The sequence below is a fragment of the Talpa occidentalis genome, unplaced genomic scaffold (assembly GCF_014898055.3).
Source record: "Talpa occidentalis isolate TD23 unplaced genomic scaffold, MPIMG_talOcc4v2.1 talOcc4.10, whole genome shotgun sequence".
Classification (NCBI taxonomy): Eukaryota; Metazoa; Chordata; class Mammalia; order Eulipotyphla; family Talpidae; genus Talpa; species Talpa occidentalis.
In genome coordinates this window covers 45,773,451-45,794,749 of record NW_023600993.1, presented here as the reverse complement: position 1 = coordinate 45,794,749, position 21,299 = coordinate 45,773,451, and the positions used below count along the sequence as shown (strand labels likewise).

General features: G+C 38.5%; 1 protein-coding gene across 1 annotated transcript in view; it reads right to left on the bottom strand.

Annotated features, from left to right (window-relative positions):
- The window catches only part of SYNPR (synaptoporin), a 315,247-nt gene that overhangs the window by 6,402 nt on the left and 287,546 nt on the right, over positions 1–21,299 (bottom strand). Inside the window, exon 5 of the mRNA XM_037492124.2 lies at positions 220–411. Within this exon, the coding sequence (XP_037348021.2) occupies positions 220–411 (192 nt within the window). The remainder of the gene's footprint in view (positions 1–219; positions 412–21,299) is intronic.

The following is a 21,299-nucleotide window of genomic DNA, read 5'->3' as shown; positions in this document are numbered from 1 at the left end:
CCTGCTGGGTTCTTACTAAGGACTCTGTAATTGGCAGCACTAAAGTGTATGGGTTCTGACAATAGAAATCGTGAAAGGAATGGATCATCCTGCACATAGAGTAAAATGTCACCTTTTAGATTAGCCTACTTTTGAAAGCAGGTATTTCCAAGATGACTTTCTAAGATATTTTTCCTATTCATTTGATTGGCAAATGAAGATTGGAAAGGGGAAACATACCACAGAAGTGTTTAAGCTGGACATGACAGGGCTGTGGACAGCCATGCACTTGTTGGAGGGTTGTTTGCAAGCTGACATCAGTAACAATACTTCCTTGGGGTCTGTTGCCACCTTGACATCGGACAGTCCTTTTGCCCAAGCCGATGAACCCACCAACCACAAGAACGAAAAGACAACAGTGACGATGAAGTCCTACAAAAAAGAAAGAAAGAAAGAAAGATAAAATAGCAAAAGAAATGTCAACTCAATTAGTTTGTAGAAACCATTTGTTTTGCCTTTTGGAAAATCCCAAGCTCGCATAGCACTGGAACAAGGAACAGCATACTGAAAAATAAATGAAAGACTTTTTTATATTATATTTACATAAATAATATTAGTAATATCTATTGATGCTTATTATGTCTCAGGAACGATACTGAGTACTTATAATCTTCGCTAAATTGTTCTTTTGCTAGCCCTGGAATGGAGTGACTATTTTTGTCACATTTGCAGATAACCACACTAATATCGACAATGGTTGAAAATTTGTCAGACCCACAGATAATCAGGGATAGCATCAGAATTCAAGTGCAGACAATTGACTCCTGAGCCCATGATCTTAACCATCATCTTATGATGATTTCAAACATTAAGAGAGATTTGCTTATTATTAAAGCCTCCAGGATGTCAATCTGTATTCATTCACTTATCTGCTCATTTAACAGACCCATGTGTTAACTATTGTATGCCTGTGACTGTGTTAAGTGGGAGACAGTAATAGCTGTAATATTTTGAGTACCTTTTAAGGAAAAGAGACTTTATATACAGTTCTTCTTAAAAGTATGTTAGGCAGTATTTTTAAAGTCCACTTTAAAGATTAGGAAGCTGAAGCCCAGAGATTTCAGGGAACACATGGAAAATGGCACGGCTAGAATTCAAATCCAGATCTCTCTGAATTTGAAACCAATCTGCCATGAATGCAGGAGAAAGAAGCTTCTTTGCTGATATCAAACAAAATCTCTATCATGTCAAGAGGTGAACTTTTTAAAGAACTGAATCACAAAGTGGTCTTTAAATCTCCAAGATTCTGATGACGGAGGGCTACTTCTTATATCCTCCCTCTTGACAAAAAGGGTTGGCAGAGTCACTGTCCAAGCCTTAAGCTGACACTATTCTAGCACAGAATAATTTTTCAGACTTGCTGTATTTGTGTTTGACTAATATAAAAATGTTGCATACTGCTCATACTGAAAATACCGAAAGGAAAATAGCAAATTTGATATACCAAGAAAACCAGACTTCTTTTCTATCTTGACTGCTATGCCCTTCAACTAGAAAGCTTGGCATTTGTCTCTTTCCTTCCCAAAGGCAGGGCCCATCTGACGTGCTCTGGTTTGCTGTCCCTGAGGGTGTGACTGAAGTACTTTTCATCAAGATCCCAATAGCTACACTGAGGGAAGACTTACGCTCTAAAGATGTTGTCGTGAATGATATTTGGTAAACTGTCATTTTTGTGGGGATCCATTTTACAGGATCCACTGCTAAGAGTGGCTGAATCTTTTGAGTGGTTGGCCTCTTTTCATCCAGAGACTTCTGCTGTTCTATGTTGTCGACTCACCCGTTGACAGTTTTCATGTTAGCTTTAGAAAATGGAGGGCTAAGTTGTAACCTATCTACAGGGTTTTATGGCAAGGGCACTTTAACCTACACCTAATTTTGTTCTATACACCCATTTTTCTTTAACCACCTCCTTTCTTTCTCATTTTGAATGCTGTCTTGAGATTCATATGTTCTTGTAAGGCATCTTGAATCACTTCTGGAATAAGATGGAAGTATAAACAAACAAATATAATATCTATAGCTGTTCTGACATCAGTGAAAACATTTGGAATAAAGAAACTCAAGTACTTGGGTTTAAACTAGAAAATGGAGAAATTACATCGCCTGCACTGCTGGTGGGAGTGCAAACTGGTTCAACCACTATAGAGAGCTGTGTGGAGATTCCTCGACCTACTAAAGATAGAGCTTCCATATGATCCAGCAATTCCACTCCTAGGTATTTACCCAAAGGACACAGAAACATTAATTCCAAAGGGCACATGCACCCCTACATTTATAGCAGCACTGTTTACAATAGCTAAGCTATGGAAATAACCCAAATGCACAAAAATAGAGAACTGGATCAGATCAGGAAGATGTGGTACATATACACAATGGAATATTACTCAGCAATCAAAAAAGATTAACATATGCAGTTTGCAGCAACATGGATGGAGCTAGAAGGGATCATGTTCAGCGAAATAAGTCAGAAAGAAAAAGAAAAATACCAGATGGTCTCACTCACAGCAGGAATTTAGAAAACCTAAATAGGAGACCAGGAAAAAGACTAATCAATACAAAGTAATAATCAAAGTCAACAAGCAACTATAAACCAGAGACACACTACGGGGTGGGGGGGGTGTATTAGGGAGGGGCGGGGAGAAGAAGAACTAGAGTCAAAATAAGGGGGGGTGCAATTGTATGGGGAATATAACCAAAATGAAAATGCATACATTGTACAAAGAAGATGAAAAATGATGTAAGAATTATATAAGATAAAATATTAAAAAAATAGCTTTGGGAACTCTAAAAATAAAAAAAAAAAAAAGAAAATGGAGGAGTTACAAGTAAATACACCAGGTCAACTGTGTCAAATACAACTTTCATTTCATGCTCAATCTGGTACCTTATTTGATCATGCATTTATGCATTCCTATACACGGTCAATTTTTCTAGTAATGTACCAGATATTGGACAAGGTCCCATGTGGGATTAAAAATATATACTATGGATTGTGCTTTCTTGATATTACATATTTGTTAGTGCCCATCAATTTCTTATCACTCCAATTATAAATAGATCTGTTAAAAGGTCATTAGGATGGGGAAATTTAAGAGAATAAAATATCATGTGAAGTCCTATCAATTGGAAACTAGAGAAAATAACATCAAACTTTTGGGTTTATTTTTTAAACTAGCAATAGTGATAACACTTAACATTTTGAACACTAATTATGTGAATAGTATTATTCCAAGTTTGCATGTATTCAGTCATTTAGTCCTTACAATAACATTCTGAAATAGAGACTTACCTCTTTCTCATCTTACAGTTAAGGGAACTGAGGCACAAAAAGTTCAAATAAAATTGCTGAGAGTCATAAGTTAGTAAGTAGGGGAGCCAGGATTCTAAGCCTGACCATCTACAATACTTCCAGGACCTAGAGTTTGGCTATTATATACTATTTCTCATGTTGACTGTAGGAATAATTTATTTATTTAAAACAAGTTCATTAAAAAACCTAAAAGCAGAACTTGAGGTCCTGCTTAATTTACATATAAGATAGTAAAGAATGATTTTCCATAAACAAACTTCATTATAGAAGTCAAAGATCTATGTCCTCAGAGTACTAAAATACTATTTTTTTAAAGAGGGACCAATATATTGTACTAAAGTATCTCATAGGCACTAAAAGCTCAGAGTCTGTCATCAGATGTGACTGGGTTGAATTTTGACACCTAAATGGGGTAATAACAGTATCGGTCTCACAGAATGGTTGTGAGGAGTGGAAATATTTGTTTGCCTATTCATGCTACTAAATGTCAGTTCCACCAGGGAAGGGACCCTGTATACCTTGCTCATTGCTGGATCTTGGCAGAGAGGTGCCAGCAACATTTGTCGAATAACAGAATAATGAAAAAACAATGAAATATAAACAAAATAGTCCCAATTTTATTTTAAAAATCACACTTATGTACACAACACTATAGAAGAGCTTACCATGTCCAATTGGTAGGATTAAAGATTATTTTTATTTTGTTTTAGATAAATTTGTGTATTTTTAAACACTTCTAATTTTATAATTAGACCAATTCACAACAACATGGCAATGCGATCAAGGCAGTGATGGATTATATCAATGACTCTCCCAGACAAAACTTCAGATGGCCTTATTTGTTCTTACAGCTGCATCGGGATTTATAATTAGACCAAGTAAGAAATGTGATCAGAATTGAGAGTTTTTGCTTCAAAGGATTTCAAAAAGTAGCCTCCAGCCACACTTTGCTTAGTTATAGAAAACAAACAACTATAACTAAGCAAAGTATGAAGATGGGGAGAGATGTCAAATATTCTAGCTAAAGTATATACTAGTCTGAACTTTTCTATTTTTGGCTTTGGGTGTCAGCCTGATTCTGAGAATACTTGCAGGGAGTGAGAAATAGTGGGAAGAAACCCTGACCCTTCTTTCTACACAGCCTTTATTCTTCTGCTAAGGTACCCAACCGGAACCCAAGGGGAGGGAACCCACTGGTGTGACACATGCAGGACCCCCTCCTGGGTGGACAGCGTGGTGGAGAAGGGCCGGGCAACAGAAGTTGTCCTGAATTGAGGCATCTTAGGAACACCAGCAATGGCAGCTGCCATTTATATTTATGGAGCACTTTCTAATGCAGACACTCTGCTGAGCACTTACAGGCATCATTAACCTCACGACATAGGTACTTATGTTAGCCCTGCTTTACTTATGAGAAAACTGAAGCATAGGCAGGTTAAATACTTCACTTATAATTAATGCCCAGCTTGACTACTGTAGCATATAATGAGCTTTCTGAAAAGGTGAAGAGGGATGCTCTTTGCTATATTTTATGTGGATAATTGCTTCAGTTTATGTTCTCTAAATTTTGGTCATTTTAACACTATCCACAGTGGGCATCAACTATTATAGGTTTGATTTTATCCACATAACTTCTGTATTATTGTTTAACATTTCATACAAAGCAAGTTACCCTTTTTACATAAATAAGCCTGTCATAGAAGGAAATTCTATGCATATTATAATGTTAAACCAATGCAACTTGCCACAGGTAGAAGAAAATTGCAAATATAAATGCTATCCACTGCAAACACAATACCTTAAAATCTAGCTCTGAATGTATGCCCATGGTTTTGGAAATAAATAAATACAACAGGTATATTAAAGAAATTCTAGCATGTCCTAATCAGAAGAGTTGAAGCTAAACTCAGTAAGAAGTTAAACTCAATAACGAGTTCTCACTCGTTATTTAAGGCCATGTGATCACCCATCTAAAACCCTTTTCTGCATCAAGAGAGGCAAATGCCTTGCACTTGGGAAGTGACTGTCTTATTCTGATGGTGCAGACATGAACCAGTTACAAATGCAACCTGTTGCCTAGCAAAGCATAGAGTGTGCATGTAAAAAAACTTAAGACGCACATTTTAAACACTTACTGCTAGTTTATCATAGTGCATATGCTGACCCTTTGAAAATATCTCTGCTAGTGTTGCTTGTGTTATTTACTCCCATAGAGTGGAGAGGTTGCTTACAAAAACTCTTGAGCTTAAGGTTTACATCGTCCCCTAAAGTCCCAAGAAATAGCCAGAGGAGTTGCTATTAGCCCCATGTTACAAGAGAGTTAAGTGATGTGCTCATGGTTCATTAAATGGTTTATAAACTATGCCCTTAGCTACTGATCTCTGTCCTGAAAGAACACTGACATGCAACTTGGTTGTGTTTCTGCAACATGTTAAATATGTCTCCACTGATCCAAGAGAACATCTTCCTGGGGCAGAGGTAGCAGCCTGGTCTAAAGTTGGCTGGGGGGTTTGTCTTCATTTAGTTAGCTGCCCCTATGTCTCCTAATTTGCTGTTAGCAAACTCATTTTTATTGGAATGTGACTTGCTATATTAAAGAGGCTTGTTATGGATCACTCTAGATTGCAGAAGAGGGAGTCATCTTTGGTGACAGAAAACTTTCTATTTTAGAGGCAGGTAAACTATCCATCTTTTCTTAACATTTTCATACCATAGTCCCACTGAGTACTGATAACATAGTTAATATTTCCTGTTCTATTTATTAAAAAGCATTGCTAGTATTTCACCTCTAATGACTATTATCTGCATTGTCTCCTTGTTGGCTTTGCTCTTTTTTCTGAGGTTGACTCCTATACCAGAGTCTTGTGTCAGTTCTATACTCCTGAGAGCTTATACCAGAAACTGAGCAATCCCAAAAGTCAACCTCACTCTCAGTGTAAGTGGATCACTTTGTTAATTCATCTTTTAGGAACCTAAGAATGAAGCTGTGAAACACAGGAATCAATTTCAGGAAACACATAAATCAAACAGCAAGATGGTGGCTTAGCTCAGGGCAGAGCTTTGGAATTGTCTTGGAAGAGAGAAGAGCCAAGCTCTGGCTGGATAGAAGAAAGTTGTTCTATCCAGCCACAGATTTGTTTCATTATTTCATTTGAGTACTACTATAATGGCATTGACTTCTGATGAATACCTACAGTTTTTAACACACTAGAAGTTAAAATATTTAGTGATCCAAGACCAATTGATCTTCATAAGTGCTGTATCAAGATGAAGACATAGCAACAAATAACACTGGATTACATAAGGAAAAGGACATTCTCCTTCACAGTCCTCTGTAAGTCTCAGTGAAAAAGGAGAAAGTCTCAACTGGGTGCTACTTGGTCTGGAACACCTGTTTAATAAATATTTGAAACCTATTTATCAAAGAAAATTGGCCCCAGGTTCAGAGCCTACAGGTTAACGATGGGGGCTGGCTAGGATACAGTGCCCTGGATTTCCCACTGATCCATTTCTATGTTTACTTTCTAATTATGTCAAATAAAGCTGGTTTCTTGTAGTGGCAGAGGGTGTTTTTCAAAATTACATTTTATTTAAGAAATGAATTTAATAAGAAAATGACTGTAGGGTAAGGTAAAAAATCAGGCTTTTCTGCCCTCCTGCCATCAGGATAGATGAGGGAACCCTGTGATCCTGAATGCATGCCTGATGGCGGGCACCTGGAGTGGGTACACCTGGGCTAAGACTGTGCTTTTAAGGGTGGCGTCACAGGGACGCCAGGAGAAGCCGAAGCTAAGAAGTGGAAGAGAAGCCGAGATCACCGGAGAGCCCAGATAGAGTGAGGATTTGCTGGGGGCTGGGAGGACTGCCAGCCTCCCGGCCCCCCAGCACCCCTGCCTGCCACATACCCACTGAACCCCAATAAAAACCTGCAAAACCAACTGAGGACTCTGACTCCTCCTTTACCCGGTCTGCACGGGATCAGAAAACCTGCACAGTGTCCTGTTCCTGACCTTACAATGACGTACTTTAAAGAACAGTAGTTAGTAGTTCCTGCCCAGGTCTTGGGAGCAAGACACAAGAGTACAGTCTGGAAAAGAATATGACATGCTCCTGGGTGGAAACACTGAGAATCCAACCGAGTGCTGTTTAATAGAAAAAGAATAGCGGAGCTGTGAATCATTATGTGATTTAAGTTTTATGTCAGCCACATTAAAAAAAGGAACGTATAATTAATGACACTAATACATGATATGTATTTATAAAATAAAACCTATTACATAAGAATACGTCACTTCATATAGTCGATATCAAATTATTAATAATATATTCTACTTCTTTGGTACTAAGTCTTTGAAATCTGGTGTGTGTATTATACCTACAGCAATCTTAATTAAGTGCTCAGTAACTACATGGTGCCAATGTTATAATTAAGAAGTTATAACCATAGTTAAGTGAGATCACGAAAGTCACAACTTTCCTCTGTACTTGAATCTGTGATGGTCATAGTAGCCATCTGTAGGGTAAGGAAAAGTGTCAGGCTTCTCTGCCCTCCCGCCATCAGGATAGATGATGGATCCTTGCGGTCCTGAATGCATGCCTGATGGCGGGCACCTGGAGTAGGGTGTGGGCAGAGGTAGATGGGATTCACCTGGACTGAGACTGTGCTCTTTAAGTGCGGGGTCACGGGGATGCCAGAAGAAGCCGAAAGAGAAGCCAAGAAGCAGAAGAACGAATGGAAGAGCAGAGAAGCAGAGAGAAGGCCAGAGAGCCCAGATAGAGTGAGGATTTGCTGGGGGCTGGGAGGACTGCCAGCCTCCCGGACCCCCAGCACCCCTGCCTGCTGTGTACCTGGTAATCCCAATAAAAGCCTGCAAAACCACTGAGGACTCAGACTCCTCCTTTACCCATTCTGCATGGGATCAGAAAACCTGCACTGTGTCCATTCCTGACCCTACACCATCCTTCAGCTCAGCTTTTACAAGTCCAGCAGACCTCTCACATCCCTCCAGACCTGCAGGAGTCCGTACATGGGTTGACATGGTAGCCCAATGTATCACCCCAATGGCCCCATGGGGCTCTGAAGACAGATCAGTGTGAGTCTTGGGCCTTCTGCACTGGTAGGCAGAGGAAGAAGACGGGCCCCCATAGCAGTCCAGCCAAATGGCAGCTGCATTTTAGGCTTGATGTAGGGGGAAGACTGACTTGCTCCCTCTATTCGCAGGACAGGTAGCATGATGATGGCTGGTGAGAGGGGATGAAATATGTGGTACCATTTTATAGCTGGGACATATTACTATATAACTCCAGCTTGAAAGATGCAGAGCCAGGATTTGGACACAAAGAACTAAGTTCCAGAATCTGCATTCTTGATCTATTATAAAAGCACTCTATGACTTTTAGAGAACCATCATTTTATTGACTTATAATAAAAATTAAGTTGCAACATTAGAACTTGTGGCTACCAATTATGAAGTGGTTATTTTGTGCCTTATAATACTGCATAGAGACAGCCAAGGTTCAGAATCATTAAGTGTGTTGCTGGAGGTCTCAGAGCCATTAAGCTGCTAGGCTTGCTTGCAACCAAGGTTTGTTGAGCTCTAGAATCTCTCACTGGTCTTCACTGGCCTTCACTGGCAGGTAAACCTTCTTACATCCCCAATCAGCTTTAATGGAGGCGTTCTATGTGTCAGGCATAATACTGAAGTCCTTTACATGTTTCACCTCTGTTCAGCCTCACCACAACCCAGTGAAGTAGCTGTTGGTTGTTCTATTTCAGAAATGAAGAATAGGGTGAGCGCTAACAGGTGTTATGTAAGTAAGGGAACTAGGTGGCAAACGTCATCTGCTTGACTCTAAATCCATTGATTTGTCTATCATACTGTCCCTCCCCTCATGATCTGTCTAACATTCCCATTATATTCCTATGCTAGGGTAGGTAACTGTCCTATAGGTAGAAAAGGGGCTACCTTTTTTCAGGTCTCAAGTGGTTCACTTATTTTTTTCCTCAATATTGCCTGGATTATTTTATTTACGTCAAGATACACTATTGCCACACTGTCCATTAATCAGGATTTCCAGAAAGAGAGGTGTATTGAGTGCCTACGGTCTGTTACAAGGGCCAGGTATAATAAATCATCATATTTCTTGTGTAAAGAATCTGGTTTAGACTTTAGATCAATGCAGGATTTCATTTCTTTGTTTCCTAAGTTAAATTTGATTGTGATTGACACACTGTACTTTTTCTTGTTGAGTCTGATCCTAGACAACTTCATCAACTGATTTATATTTGCTCAGGTATGGAACTGTGGCTTCCTGTTTCTTAACCTTTCTTTTGAAAAGAAGACTTAAAAATATCTTCTGCATTTCTCACAGATCATTAGCTTTCTCACAATTGGCTCTCTTACAGACAATTGCTTTCATGATCTTGGTGCAAAAGGGGGCATTTTTGATCTTAGATGGATGCACATCTTCACTAGCTTGTTGCAATGTTATTGTAAACCACATGTTAAAATACTCCTTAAAATCTGATGGGATTTCCAATAGATCCTGCCTAACCTTTTTTATTACAAATAGCATATACCTTCCCAGACAAGTTTGTTGTAGTATTAGAAATTAGAAACTTCAAAATAAATCAATAGTAAAAATATTAGTAGAGGCAATAGCTGCAATTGATTGTTTATTATGAAACAGGAACTGGGCCAAACACTTCATGGATATTATCTTACTTATGCCTGATATATAGTAAGTCCCCTTCCCTCATGTATATGTTTCACTAAGCTTACAATGTACACACACACACATATGCATACACACACACACACACATATGACTCAAGGTTCACTCTTGATTAGTATGGATATAGGAAAATTCTACTACATTTAATAACTGAATATAAAGCAGTATAGAGGTATATTGAGATTATAAAGTGGGCTTTCATTTACTCAACATATCTCTATTAACAAATATCTATTAAGAATCGATTAATCAGTGAGTCTTGGGAATACAGAGCTAAATGAAAAATAGATAGGGTTCCAATATTCATTCTGGTGAAAGAGAGAGACTTTAGTGAAAAAATCTCAGAGGACTATGAAATTGTGATTTCTTGGCAGGAAAAGAACTTGGTGTTTTGAAAACAAACAAAAATATATGTATGAGGTGTTGATCAGTCTAGGGGAAGAGGGAAACCTATCTGGTTGTATACCAGATCTTTGCAGATTTATCCCTTGGATGGTTCTCAAAGTAGACTCATGTCGAATAATAAATATATCATAAAATGGTTTGTTTAGGAGGCTTATGAATTGGAGACTAGAAGAAGTTTGAGTTTCTTCATACTAGTTAATTACTCTATGTCTAAGAAAGACACATGATGATATTGGTCAGAACCAACAAGATTTGGGGGCTATATCACCAACAAAGGGAAGTTTATATGTGAGGAGGGAAGAACCACTTGTTTATTGGGAATGTTAGTGACCCACATGGCTGTTGAAGCTACTGGTTTTCTGCACTTGCTCACCTACAACCATCTCCCTCTTAGAAATGTAAGTAATAAACAAGGTGAGCCTGAGTAGTACATAAATTCTGGGGTGGGTCTGTTTTTATATCTAAATGTTGGCAAGAGGTTATACCTGCCTTTTTGGAACTTTGCACTGTAGAAGTTTGCAAGTTTAGGGAAATAACTAGGGTTAAGTATTCCAGGTGAGTTGATAGATTATACAGAAAATGATACTCTTTACAAATAGTCGATTATTAGTTTTGACACATCCACCACCAAGTACAGAAACAAGTAAGCAGTCTGAGATCCTAGACCAGACGTGAGGCAACTATTGAAACCAGTTGGGATGTTAAACATTAACTGGGGAAAAAAAACATTTGTAGAGTTAGCCAAGGGTGAATCCGGAAACTTGGAGGTGTTTATTGAATATCATATCAATCTTTTTACTTTTATGTATTTTTAGTATTTCTAAAATATTTTGGGGGCTGCAACTGAATTAGATAAAAATGTTAAAATTTAGGCAATTAAATAACCACCAGATTTATTTACTTGATGAAACATCTGGGTATTGTAAACATATCTGGAAAACACCAGATGTTGGGCAGTGTGAGATAAAATATCTGGAAAAAATATATATATATGAGACATGGTAGGATGCTCAAAGTCAAAAGCAGCCAGATTTAAGCTTCATTTCTCACAGGCACTCAGGGCTACAATGTTCTTTCATTGTGTGAACAAAACTACTCAATCACAGTTTTTTTTTGATATGTATATAAAAATATGGAAGTCATATATATGTGATCTTTCTTTGTCTCTTTCTCTCTTTCTCTCACTCACATACACACAGATACACTTTTAGAAAAAGAAGACACAACTACCTTTCATCCTCCATACTGTACAAAAAGTCGAGGCATGGATAATTAAAACATCAGATAATCCGAAGTGATTTCTTAATTTGTCTAAATATTTTCAAGTCGCCCCCATAGCTGTATTTAAAAGTGGATGTATTTCATAGGACATTATTTCAAGGAAGCTATACTGTAAAATTTTGACTCAGAAAATACTACAGATCTTTCGTTGCCACTTTTTTTTTAAAGATAATAGCTTTTTTTTTACAGATTTATTTATTTATTAATACAAGCATGGGTACAGTCAGAAGCGTGTGAGGGTGAGAGAATTCACCAGAGCAGAGAGCAGAACAGACTGACGATATACACTGCTGAGGGGAGCAGAGGGCTGCAGGAGAGGTCTGCACGCCATGTGGGACCCTCACCGGGTGGCCAGGGATGAACCGGTGCTGCAGAGGATGGCTACCAGGGAGGCCCCATTGCCACTTCTTAACCAAGTCAGCTTCTCTTTGAACCCTGCCGTGTTCTCTTGTGATGCCTTTCCCTGAAACTGGAAAAAAATACACATCTTCCTCCTCCAGAATTACATAATAGTAGAGTGGGAAGGAACTGTCGAGATAAATCCAAGCTGTCAAATACTCCTTTGAAAACATAATCCTATTATTAACTTACTATTCCACACTACTGATAATCTCCCAGATCGGACAAGAGCTGATACATAAGACTGGCCTTAAATAATGCAATAAAGACAAACTGATCACGAATTAAAAAATTCTCTGTGCTTCAGTGTTCACAAGTGTCCCATGGGATAGAAGCCTACTGTGCAAGGTTCTTGTGAGGATTACAATCAAGTAAAAGGTGTTATGCATGGAGACAAAAATATTTTAATGTTTGCATTAATGGTTATGATGTTGATGGTGATAAAGATGATGTAATCTTCAAGTGAGATGATGTGATTTAATCATTCATTTGACCATGAATTCAGCTGTAGTGACTGAATATTTTTTTTCATCCTGTATTCTAATGTTCTTATGAAAATAAAGTAGAATCATTCTGCTGAGGTTAAATCGATATTGCCAAGATTTTATTAAGCCAGTCTAAAGTTTTAGCCAATGGTTCTTTGTGGGAAGAGCTTTAACCTATTGGCAACAAACAGGATCTAAGAATGAGTGAGTGTGTGTGTGTTTGTGTGTGTGTGTGTGAATATTTCATCTGGTTACAATTATGTCTGGAAAAGAAATGTGACGATTGTGTTAAGACATTTAAGGTCATTTGATGTTTCACTTGGGAGAAGGAGTCACAGCTATGATCAATGAATGCCTTGAACATTGCTAGAATCTCAGAGGGCACATAGTATGTGTTGTCTAAATTCTATTCATGTGCTGATATCACTCATTAGATGGTAAGTTGTTTAGAGAAGGAGTTGTTTAGCCACCTGTGTCCCTGGTGTTGAGTCAAATGTCTAGCATAGATATGAGTTCATATGTATACACAAACACAGCCACTCACACTGAATCCCAAAAAAACAGATACAAGAAGAAAGAAAAAAAAAGATACATTTGGCAGAGGAAAATTCTGGATTTCAAAAATCTGCAGGTTTCCTGAATTATCTCAAAGATACAAGAAACTTATAATACTGTCTATTAAAAAGAAAATCAAATGGCTGGAAGATAGGCATGAAGAAAGGTTGTTGTGGGTTATTTTAATATTTTTCCTTATGCATACCTTCCCTGCCCCACATTATTTTAAATCACAGGATTTGAAAAATTTAGCATAATTTTAGAATAGACATATTTCACTGAACTTGACCTTTGGCAATGTGAGAAGCTTTCTGTTGAGGGGAAGGATTATGATTACATTTCACACCTCCCTCCCACCAGCATTTTTTTTTCCTTACAAGTGAGCAAGCAGTGTTAGCACAGTTAGGTTCATGAAAAGAGCTGCTATTTTTCAAGCATTCCTTATGTCTTCCTAGAATTGAAGACCCATTATTCTGTCATACATCAACCCATCTGTCAGCCAGCAACAGATGGTTAAAATGAAGAACTTCTGAAATACCAGGGAGGAAATTATCCTGTACTTCACCATCCACAGTTTCAATTCAGTCAGACTTCAGCAAATTCCTTTGCCACTTCCCTACCCATCGTACGAAGTGAAAGTGAGGGGAAATATTACATTTGAATTACAAATTAGAAGCCATTCCTCAAAAAGACGGCTAGTGCATTCTGAGATGTTGGCTTGACTTTGTTCATTGGAGAGAATATAAACCTGGGTTTGAATCCCAGTGCTTCTCCACCACCTTTGCAATCTATTTGAATCTGTAGGCTTTTATTTCCTCAGTTGAAATAGTAGATTTAATAGCTTGTCTTAGAGAGTTATTGCAAGAATGAAAAAAGTAAGAATAAACTGCCATACAATATATTGCACAACTAAGCACCTGGTCGTTGATAGATACTATTGTTTCACCCCCTCTGTTCTCTCCCCTTTTCCTATAAGTTTATCCCAGAGCAAAGATTCAGCCTGACCAGCACGATTTGGGGAGGTGCCAAAGGACAGAAGGAGAGTAGACATGAAAAAGTAGCAGTGTGGATGAAGATGGATGTCTGTCTGTCTGTCTGCAATATGTGTTGTGTACATAGTGTAACTGACCGAAATTCTGTGTTGTTGGGATTGTGTGTGAGGGGAATGCATGGCACATGGCACTGAAATGTCATTGCATTCTAGGGGATATTTTTGTAAACGGGGGGGGGGGTGTCTGGAGACTGGAGACTTTCAGCCACACCTTCCCCAAGAGTCATTATATATTTTCTTGGTTGTCATTTTCAATCTGGATGAATTAAATATTTGTAATTTTTACTCTGACTAGACATAAATATTAATTGAACCATAAATATGTTTCAATCTTTATTTTGCTGATTCTGCTTATTTTTGTCAGTTCCACCATGTTTCCAATGGTTAACTGTTGAAATTTAATATTCATAGCTTTTTTGTGAGGGCAGTGGAGGGTTTTGGTGTATAATCTCATCCCTGGTGCTATTGTTCCCTAAGAGCTGCTGTGTGTGCTAGGAGATAAGGGCAGGCCTGAGCTTTGAGAGGCAAGATATGTCACAGAGCAGGGCTTTCTAGTGCCCTGATTCTCCTGGACATCTTGTTGAAATGTAGGTCTGGAGAAGATCAGAGAATATGCATTTTAAAAGATTTATTTATTTATGCCTACAAGAAGTGGGGTACAGGCCACAGGTGTAGGGGTGAGAGGATTCACCGGAGACAGAGTGGGGAACAGAACAGGCGGATCTACTGAATACACTGCTGAATATTGCAGTGGGTGAGACAGGAGAGGTCTGCTGCGCCCTGTGGGTCACCTTCCTGGCCAGGGATCGAACTCGCGCTGGAGTGGGTGCGGATAGCTTCGTAGTGCCGTGTCTTAACCCCTGCGCCACAAGGGAGGCCTGAGTATGCATTTTTACAAGCTTTTAAACCATGTCAGAGCTGCTGGATCATGAATAAGCTTGGGAAAAAAGGTCCTACCTAGCTGAAAAGGAAATGTCCCCCATAAAACTTCCCAGTCTTCTCCAGTGTCTACTGCTCTCTGTGACCCTCCACTCTCAAAGATACTTCCCACACCACTATGCAAACATTGCCATTCTGTCTCATTTTCCTACAAGTAGGTCTCATTTTACCAAGTCAATATTCAGGTCACTTTCTTTGTACTTTCTCTCTTCCAGCATTTATTGAACAACTTCTATATACCACTGTGCTAAGTGGTAACCTCATTTTATTGTCATTGATAGAGTAGGTATTATTATATCCATCAATTAACAGGTGGGCTATAGAGGCACAAAGAGGGTAAATTTATTGCCCAAGGCCAGTCAGCTAGCAAATGGTAGCACCAGGACACAAAGAGTTTGACTCCAGAGCTTGTACTGCAACTATTAAGACTTTTCTAAGATTATGCTACTTACTTGCAGTAGCAAATATTATTTGTCTAACTACGATAGCACCTACTCTAATGTTACATCAATATAAGCAAATAGAGTAAAACTCATTAACAAATAAAGGAGAAACATATAAATGCTGATATTTTGGTTTCACTTTTTTCCCAAATAACCTACTTAATGAAACCTGTGGAGCTAAGTCTCAAGGGATTAGGACTAATTATGCTAGACAAACGTCTAATAATATGTACATAGTTTAACTGCATATTATTAGAATCTGGGTATGAGTAGTTTTGCTATGTAGGTACCACTTGACCTACAGCATATTAAAACCTGCTAATATGAGATCTCATTATGTGCTATATTGTATCCTGTTGATGAGAGGAAGAAATTAGCTATTTAAAAAGTGAAGGTTCTGTCTGAGATATTCTTAGTCACAAAGAGGACCCTGATTCCACACAAATTTGCAGAAATTAGTTGAAGATATAATAATCTTATACCAGTTTGCCAAGATGCCCCTGTTAAGTGCTGTGCATAATATCATTCCTTAATTTTTTTTCACTATTGCAAAAATGAAGCAGAGTAGGAAGTGTGATTTTAGAGCACAAAAAATGTTTATACCCCATTTTGGGGGTTCAGTAGATAACATCCTGGTCCCACATTGAAGAAATCACCCTCATCCCATTTATGTATCCTGCAAATAAAGTTGAACCCATTGGAAGACACCTGGGATATAAAAAGTTTGCAAGTGCTTTGTTTTGCTGATCTTGAGAGAATGTGAAAGTCACATTATGGTAACTTGAAGGTAATCACATGCAGATAAAGTTAAAAAGAAATACACACTGCAATAACGAAAACCTTTTTAAATGTGTGGGAAACATGAGAGCTGAATCACATGCAAGTGGAGATGGGTTTTAAAATCTTTTGTAATGAGAAAATCACCAAGAGTGAAAATAATCTTTGATGAAACTTTTCAAATCCCCCCATAGTGAGTGATAGGCTTTTGTGCATGCATAAAATTGTGGGCTTGGGTTTAGAGACCATGAATGGAAAAGCATACCTTTGAAGAGAGGAAATGCTTCAATTCAGGGAGATGCCCCACCGTGACTCTGAGGGAGTGGACAGAGCTATGGCTGTGCTGATACTTTCTGATTTGATGATGGACAAATTGCCTCCGGGTTAGCACTTTCTCCCCCACTCTCTACATTTTATATGTGCTTTCTTTTCGAGAAAAGAAATTGAGAGCTTTCTTTTCCTTTATTTTTTGATAAACACATATCATTGACTAATCATATATTAAATGCATTCATTATGTTGTGAACTTGGAATATCTGGAAGTTTTTTTGTTAGGTTTTGTGTAGCGGCAACTTCTCCTTGTCCCACCCACTTACCCAAAGCTTTCAAAATCAAGTTTCTCAACCTAGTGGTCCCTTGAAGCAATTTATGAAGTGTCAAATCAGAACAGAGTTTGGATGAGTCTTTTTTTTTTTCTGTTTTGTATGTAGCTATTCTGATGATGCCCAGGCCTCATCCACAGCCCCAGGAGAGCCCTTCTTTGCTATCCCCCCATCTCTTTGGTTTTTATTCTCTAGATGTTCAGCAGAGCACAGGGGCTACTTGTTATGGTTCTAAAGTCAGCTGTGGCACTTCATACTGGCACATTGCATGCTTTAGTTAAGATTTCTAAGCCCTCTCAGCCTCAGTTTCTGGATCTATAAAGTGGAGGATCGGAGCCTCTCACAAAAGTGCCATGGAGATTGACTGAGATATAACCAAATACTCACTACATGCCCGACAGATGGTATAGTTCCCAGTCCATTTTAACTTTTAGCATTATTACTTCCAGGCAGACCAGACGGATGGTTTAACAGTGAAACTTAATTGTCAGGAATGAATTCCCAAAGCAGATCACAGGTACTGAGCTCACTGGAAGTGAGGCTGTGTATGCTGGAGGCCAATCCATTCAACCAGACAATCCACAAGCTACCAGGACCAGAGACTGGGTAACTAAGTCTAATCAGTTTGACATCATGTTAATAAAGGCTGGCAGTTGCATTAGGTTAATGCCTCTACCCTTGGAAGCTAAGCAGCCACTGCTCATCTGCATTTCTCCCTGAGATACTGTCCTCCACTGTGAGCCTGGCTTTTTTTTTTGGTATTTCTTTGCACCTTATTCTGAGACTGACACTGCCATTTAACTCCCCAAAGGTTGTGTCTGACTTAGGATTCGTATTGCTCCAAGCAAAGCATAGTTATTGAAGTATTTTTTTCTGAGTCACATTTTTAGTTGCTTCAGGGCACTTAATTTCCATGAATTTGGGAAATAAATGCAACCTTTCTCACAGATGCTGTTGTGTTTCCTAGATCACCTGCATTTTATTAATATACATATATTTTCCACAAGATAAGCAGGACTTTCTCAGAACTATGAGTTCTTTTCTAAAGAGGTTTTGATAAACTTTGCTCATAACAAAAATAATGAAATCGAGAGCTTTCTTTTCCTAATACTTACAAACTTCTTTCTCTCTCAATGCAAAATATATGTGAGGACTAATTTCTCTTTAGCCATTAGAGAGCAACACGTTCAACTGGGTGATATCATAGTTATTTTTAAGTATGAATGTGAAGAACTTTCAAATGAAAATTCAGAGCTCATCTTTAATAATTAAAAAATGGAGCACTTCACTCCCCCCATCCCATGTGTGATGTTCAAAAGTATGGAGAAATGCCAGTGTTCTTCCTTAAAATGGCAGATCACAAGTTTTTTTGTGGTTTGTAATGAGTTATGAGAAACCAAACTCAAAAAGCATTTGAAAGTGGTCGAGAAAGACATACACTTCAAGTAGAAACTGGAAAATTAGCCATATCCTGAACCATAAGATACACTAAAAGAAACAATGAAACATCAGTAAATGTCATAGATAATTCATTCATTTCTTACCGCATGCCAAGTACATGTCTAGACACTAGGAATATAGTAATGGCCAAAAGCACACAAAATCCCTACAGAATCTACTTTCTTACAAGGAGACAGACAATGAATAAGTATATCAATGAATTATGTGGCAGTTTGGATCATGGTATTATGGAGAAGATATAATGCAGGAAACAAGGATGTGAACTGATGTGATAGGAAAGCAGGTGCTGAAATTCTCAGCAGAGTGGCCAGAGAAAGTCTATGGAGAAGGTATGTTTTAGCTGAAGATATGTTTTAGGATATATCATCAAGATATATCTCAGGCGCTATTTACCCCACTAAGATTATACAAATGGAAAAACAAGTACCGCTGTATTTCTAAACCTCCTCTTTGACTAGGAAAGGTGAAGGGAAACCTCTCAACTTTTTCATTTCATAAACTTTTGGATGGAAAATCTTCTGATGACCAGCACTACCACCTTAAGTTCTTGAGATTTCTCTTTGGAAGTCCTTTTCCTTTTTATGCCTAAAATATGAGAGTTTGTAAAGTCCTATCTTCTCACCCTTTCTCCCTCTCCACTTGCTCATCCACTCTCAAGATACCCTCCGAATTTCAGATCCACCCACCATCTCTCTGCTACTGTCTGCACGTGGGTACTGTCTGCACGTGGGTATTGTCTGCACGTGGGTGCCCTCTGCTCCTCTTATTTGACTTGTTCGAAAACGATTCAATGTCTCCCCTTTAAACCTACTCCTCCACTTGCAGGGATCAGTGTGGCTAAGGACAAAATCTTATGTTACACCAGGATCCTTCTTAAGTTCCTCCTGCCTCCTCCCCTACTTTCTGCCTTTCTTTGGGTTAGTGTCAGGTGGTGCTGGCTGGACCAGGCCAGGAGCAGACAGACAGGATTTCTGTTCTGGTTCTACCATTTACCAACCACATTACTGACTTGGGGTGTCTACCCGAAACGGGATAAACAAACTGAGCTCATAGGACTTCTGTGAGTTTTAAATGAGATAATGCATGAGATGCACTTGGTTTCATGTCTCATACTTAGTAAGTGCTCAAGAAAAACTGATGTTATGATTAGATTCATTGCTTTCTTTCTGTAATTTTCTTTGAATGCTTTAAACTATTGCAATTATCTCCTAGTGAACCCCCCTTCACCCACACACTTGCATTACCTGTGTATTATTGAAGCTAATATGAGCTTTCTAAAACACAGGTTTACTAACATCCTTCCTTTCCAATGGACTCCCAATTGCTCAGGTAAGTGACTTAGAATTTATCCTCTCATGGGAACATAATTTTTTAGGACCAGAGATTTTTTAGAAAATGTAAGTAAACTCCACAAAGAGGCTCACCTCACGTTTCATAGCCTCATCTCCTACTAAGTCCTCTAACTTTAAATATTCTCACCCTCACACACATACACCCTTAAAATATACACTCATACCCACCTCTCTCTCTCTCTCTCTCTCTCTCTCTCTCTCTCTCTCTCTCTCTCTCTCTCTCTCTCTCACACGGAAGAAGCTTCCCACCACAGTTGCCCATAGAAATTCAACCTTTGTTCTCATATTGACATTTTCTTTAAAAAATAATTCCCAAGTTTCTCTGGTCTGAGTAACTTGTTTTCCCTTCCTTTATACCATTGCTTTTCTCTCTGGCCCCTGGCCAGAGTTGACTAGTCCAAAAGCCAAGGGCTCACTACTGTTCAACTTTCCTGGGGCCTCAGAGCCTAACAAAGAATTTTGCTCATACTGATTTCTCAATAAGTGTTTGTTGAATTCAATTAGGAAGATTTCTGTCTCTAAGAGCTAAATGTAAACACACAGACAGCATTTAAGCATTGCGTTTACCCAGCCACCTGCTGCTCCCTGGTTCACAGTTTACCTTACAACTGAGTGTGAGAATTTTATTTGCATAGCCATCTGTTTTACAAATTGCCAGCAGGCCTGGATTTCCCAACTACACCTTACATTCATTTCTCCTCACTAGTGAGCCTTCTGGGTGAGTTTGCCACACCACAGTTTAGATCAGAGATTAAAAAGGGGGTTCAACCAATTAGACTAACTAAAAATGGTGGCGTTTAGGGGTAGAATAAAGGTATAAAGGAACTGCCAAGGGTCATGGGTTTCTAAGGCCCAACTTTTTCCTGGTCAGTATGTTTACTAATAATTGGAAGAAGATTTAGATAACATGTTTTCTATGCATGGAATATTATGGTTTGGCCTGACATACTGTTAAGCAGAATGATGGCACAATTTTCAGAAAATAACACAGCTGCTTCTTGAAACTTGGAAAGTCATTCCAACTGAGAATTCCCTTTCTAGCTTTGGGTGAGGGAACTGGCCAAGAACTTTCTAAAATTAGCACCAGTTCCTTTATCATTACACAAATTACCATCTGGTGTTTGCTTTATATACTCACAGAAAGTCAACTGGTTTAGTTTATCAAATGCCAATAACATTTTATTCTGAAAGGGCCATGATATCAAATTCACATACAGAGTTGTAAAACCTCTAAATCTATCAAGGCTGATGGGTGCTGTTTGTATTATGGATTTGTGGATCTTCTTAATCTAGTCTAGAGGAGATAGCATACTACAATCTCACTTGGAGTTTTCTCTGCCCCTGTAGTGCCTCAGAGGGGATTACAGAATAAAGAAAGCTAATTTCCTTAAAGATAGAAACTTAATCATATTGAAAATTTTTTTTACAATAAAATCATATCATTTTGGATCATAAAGAAGGTGTT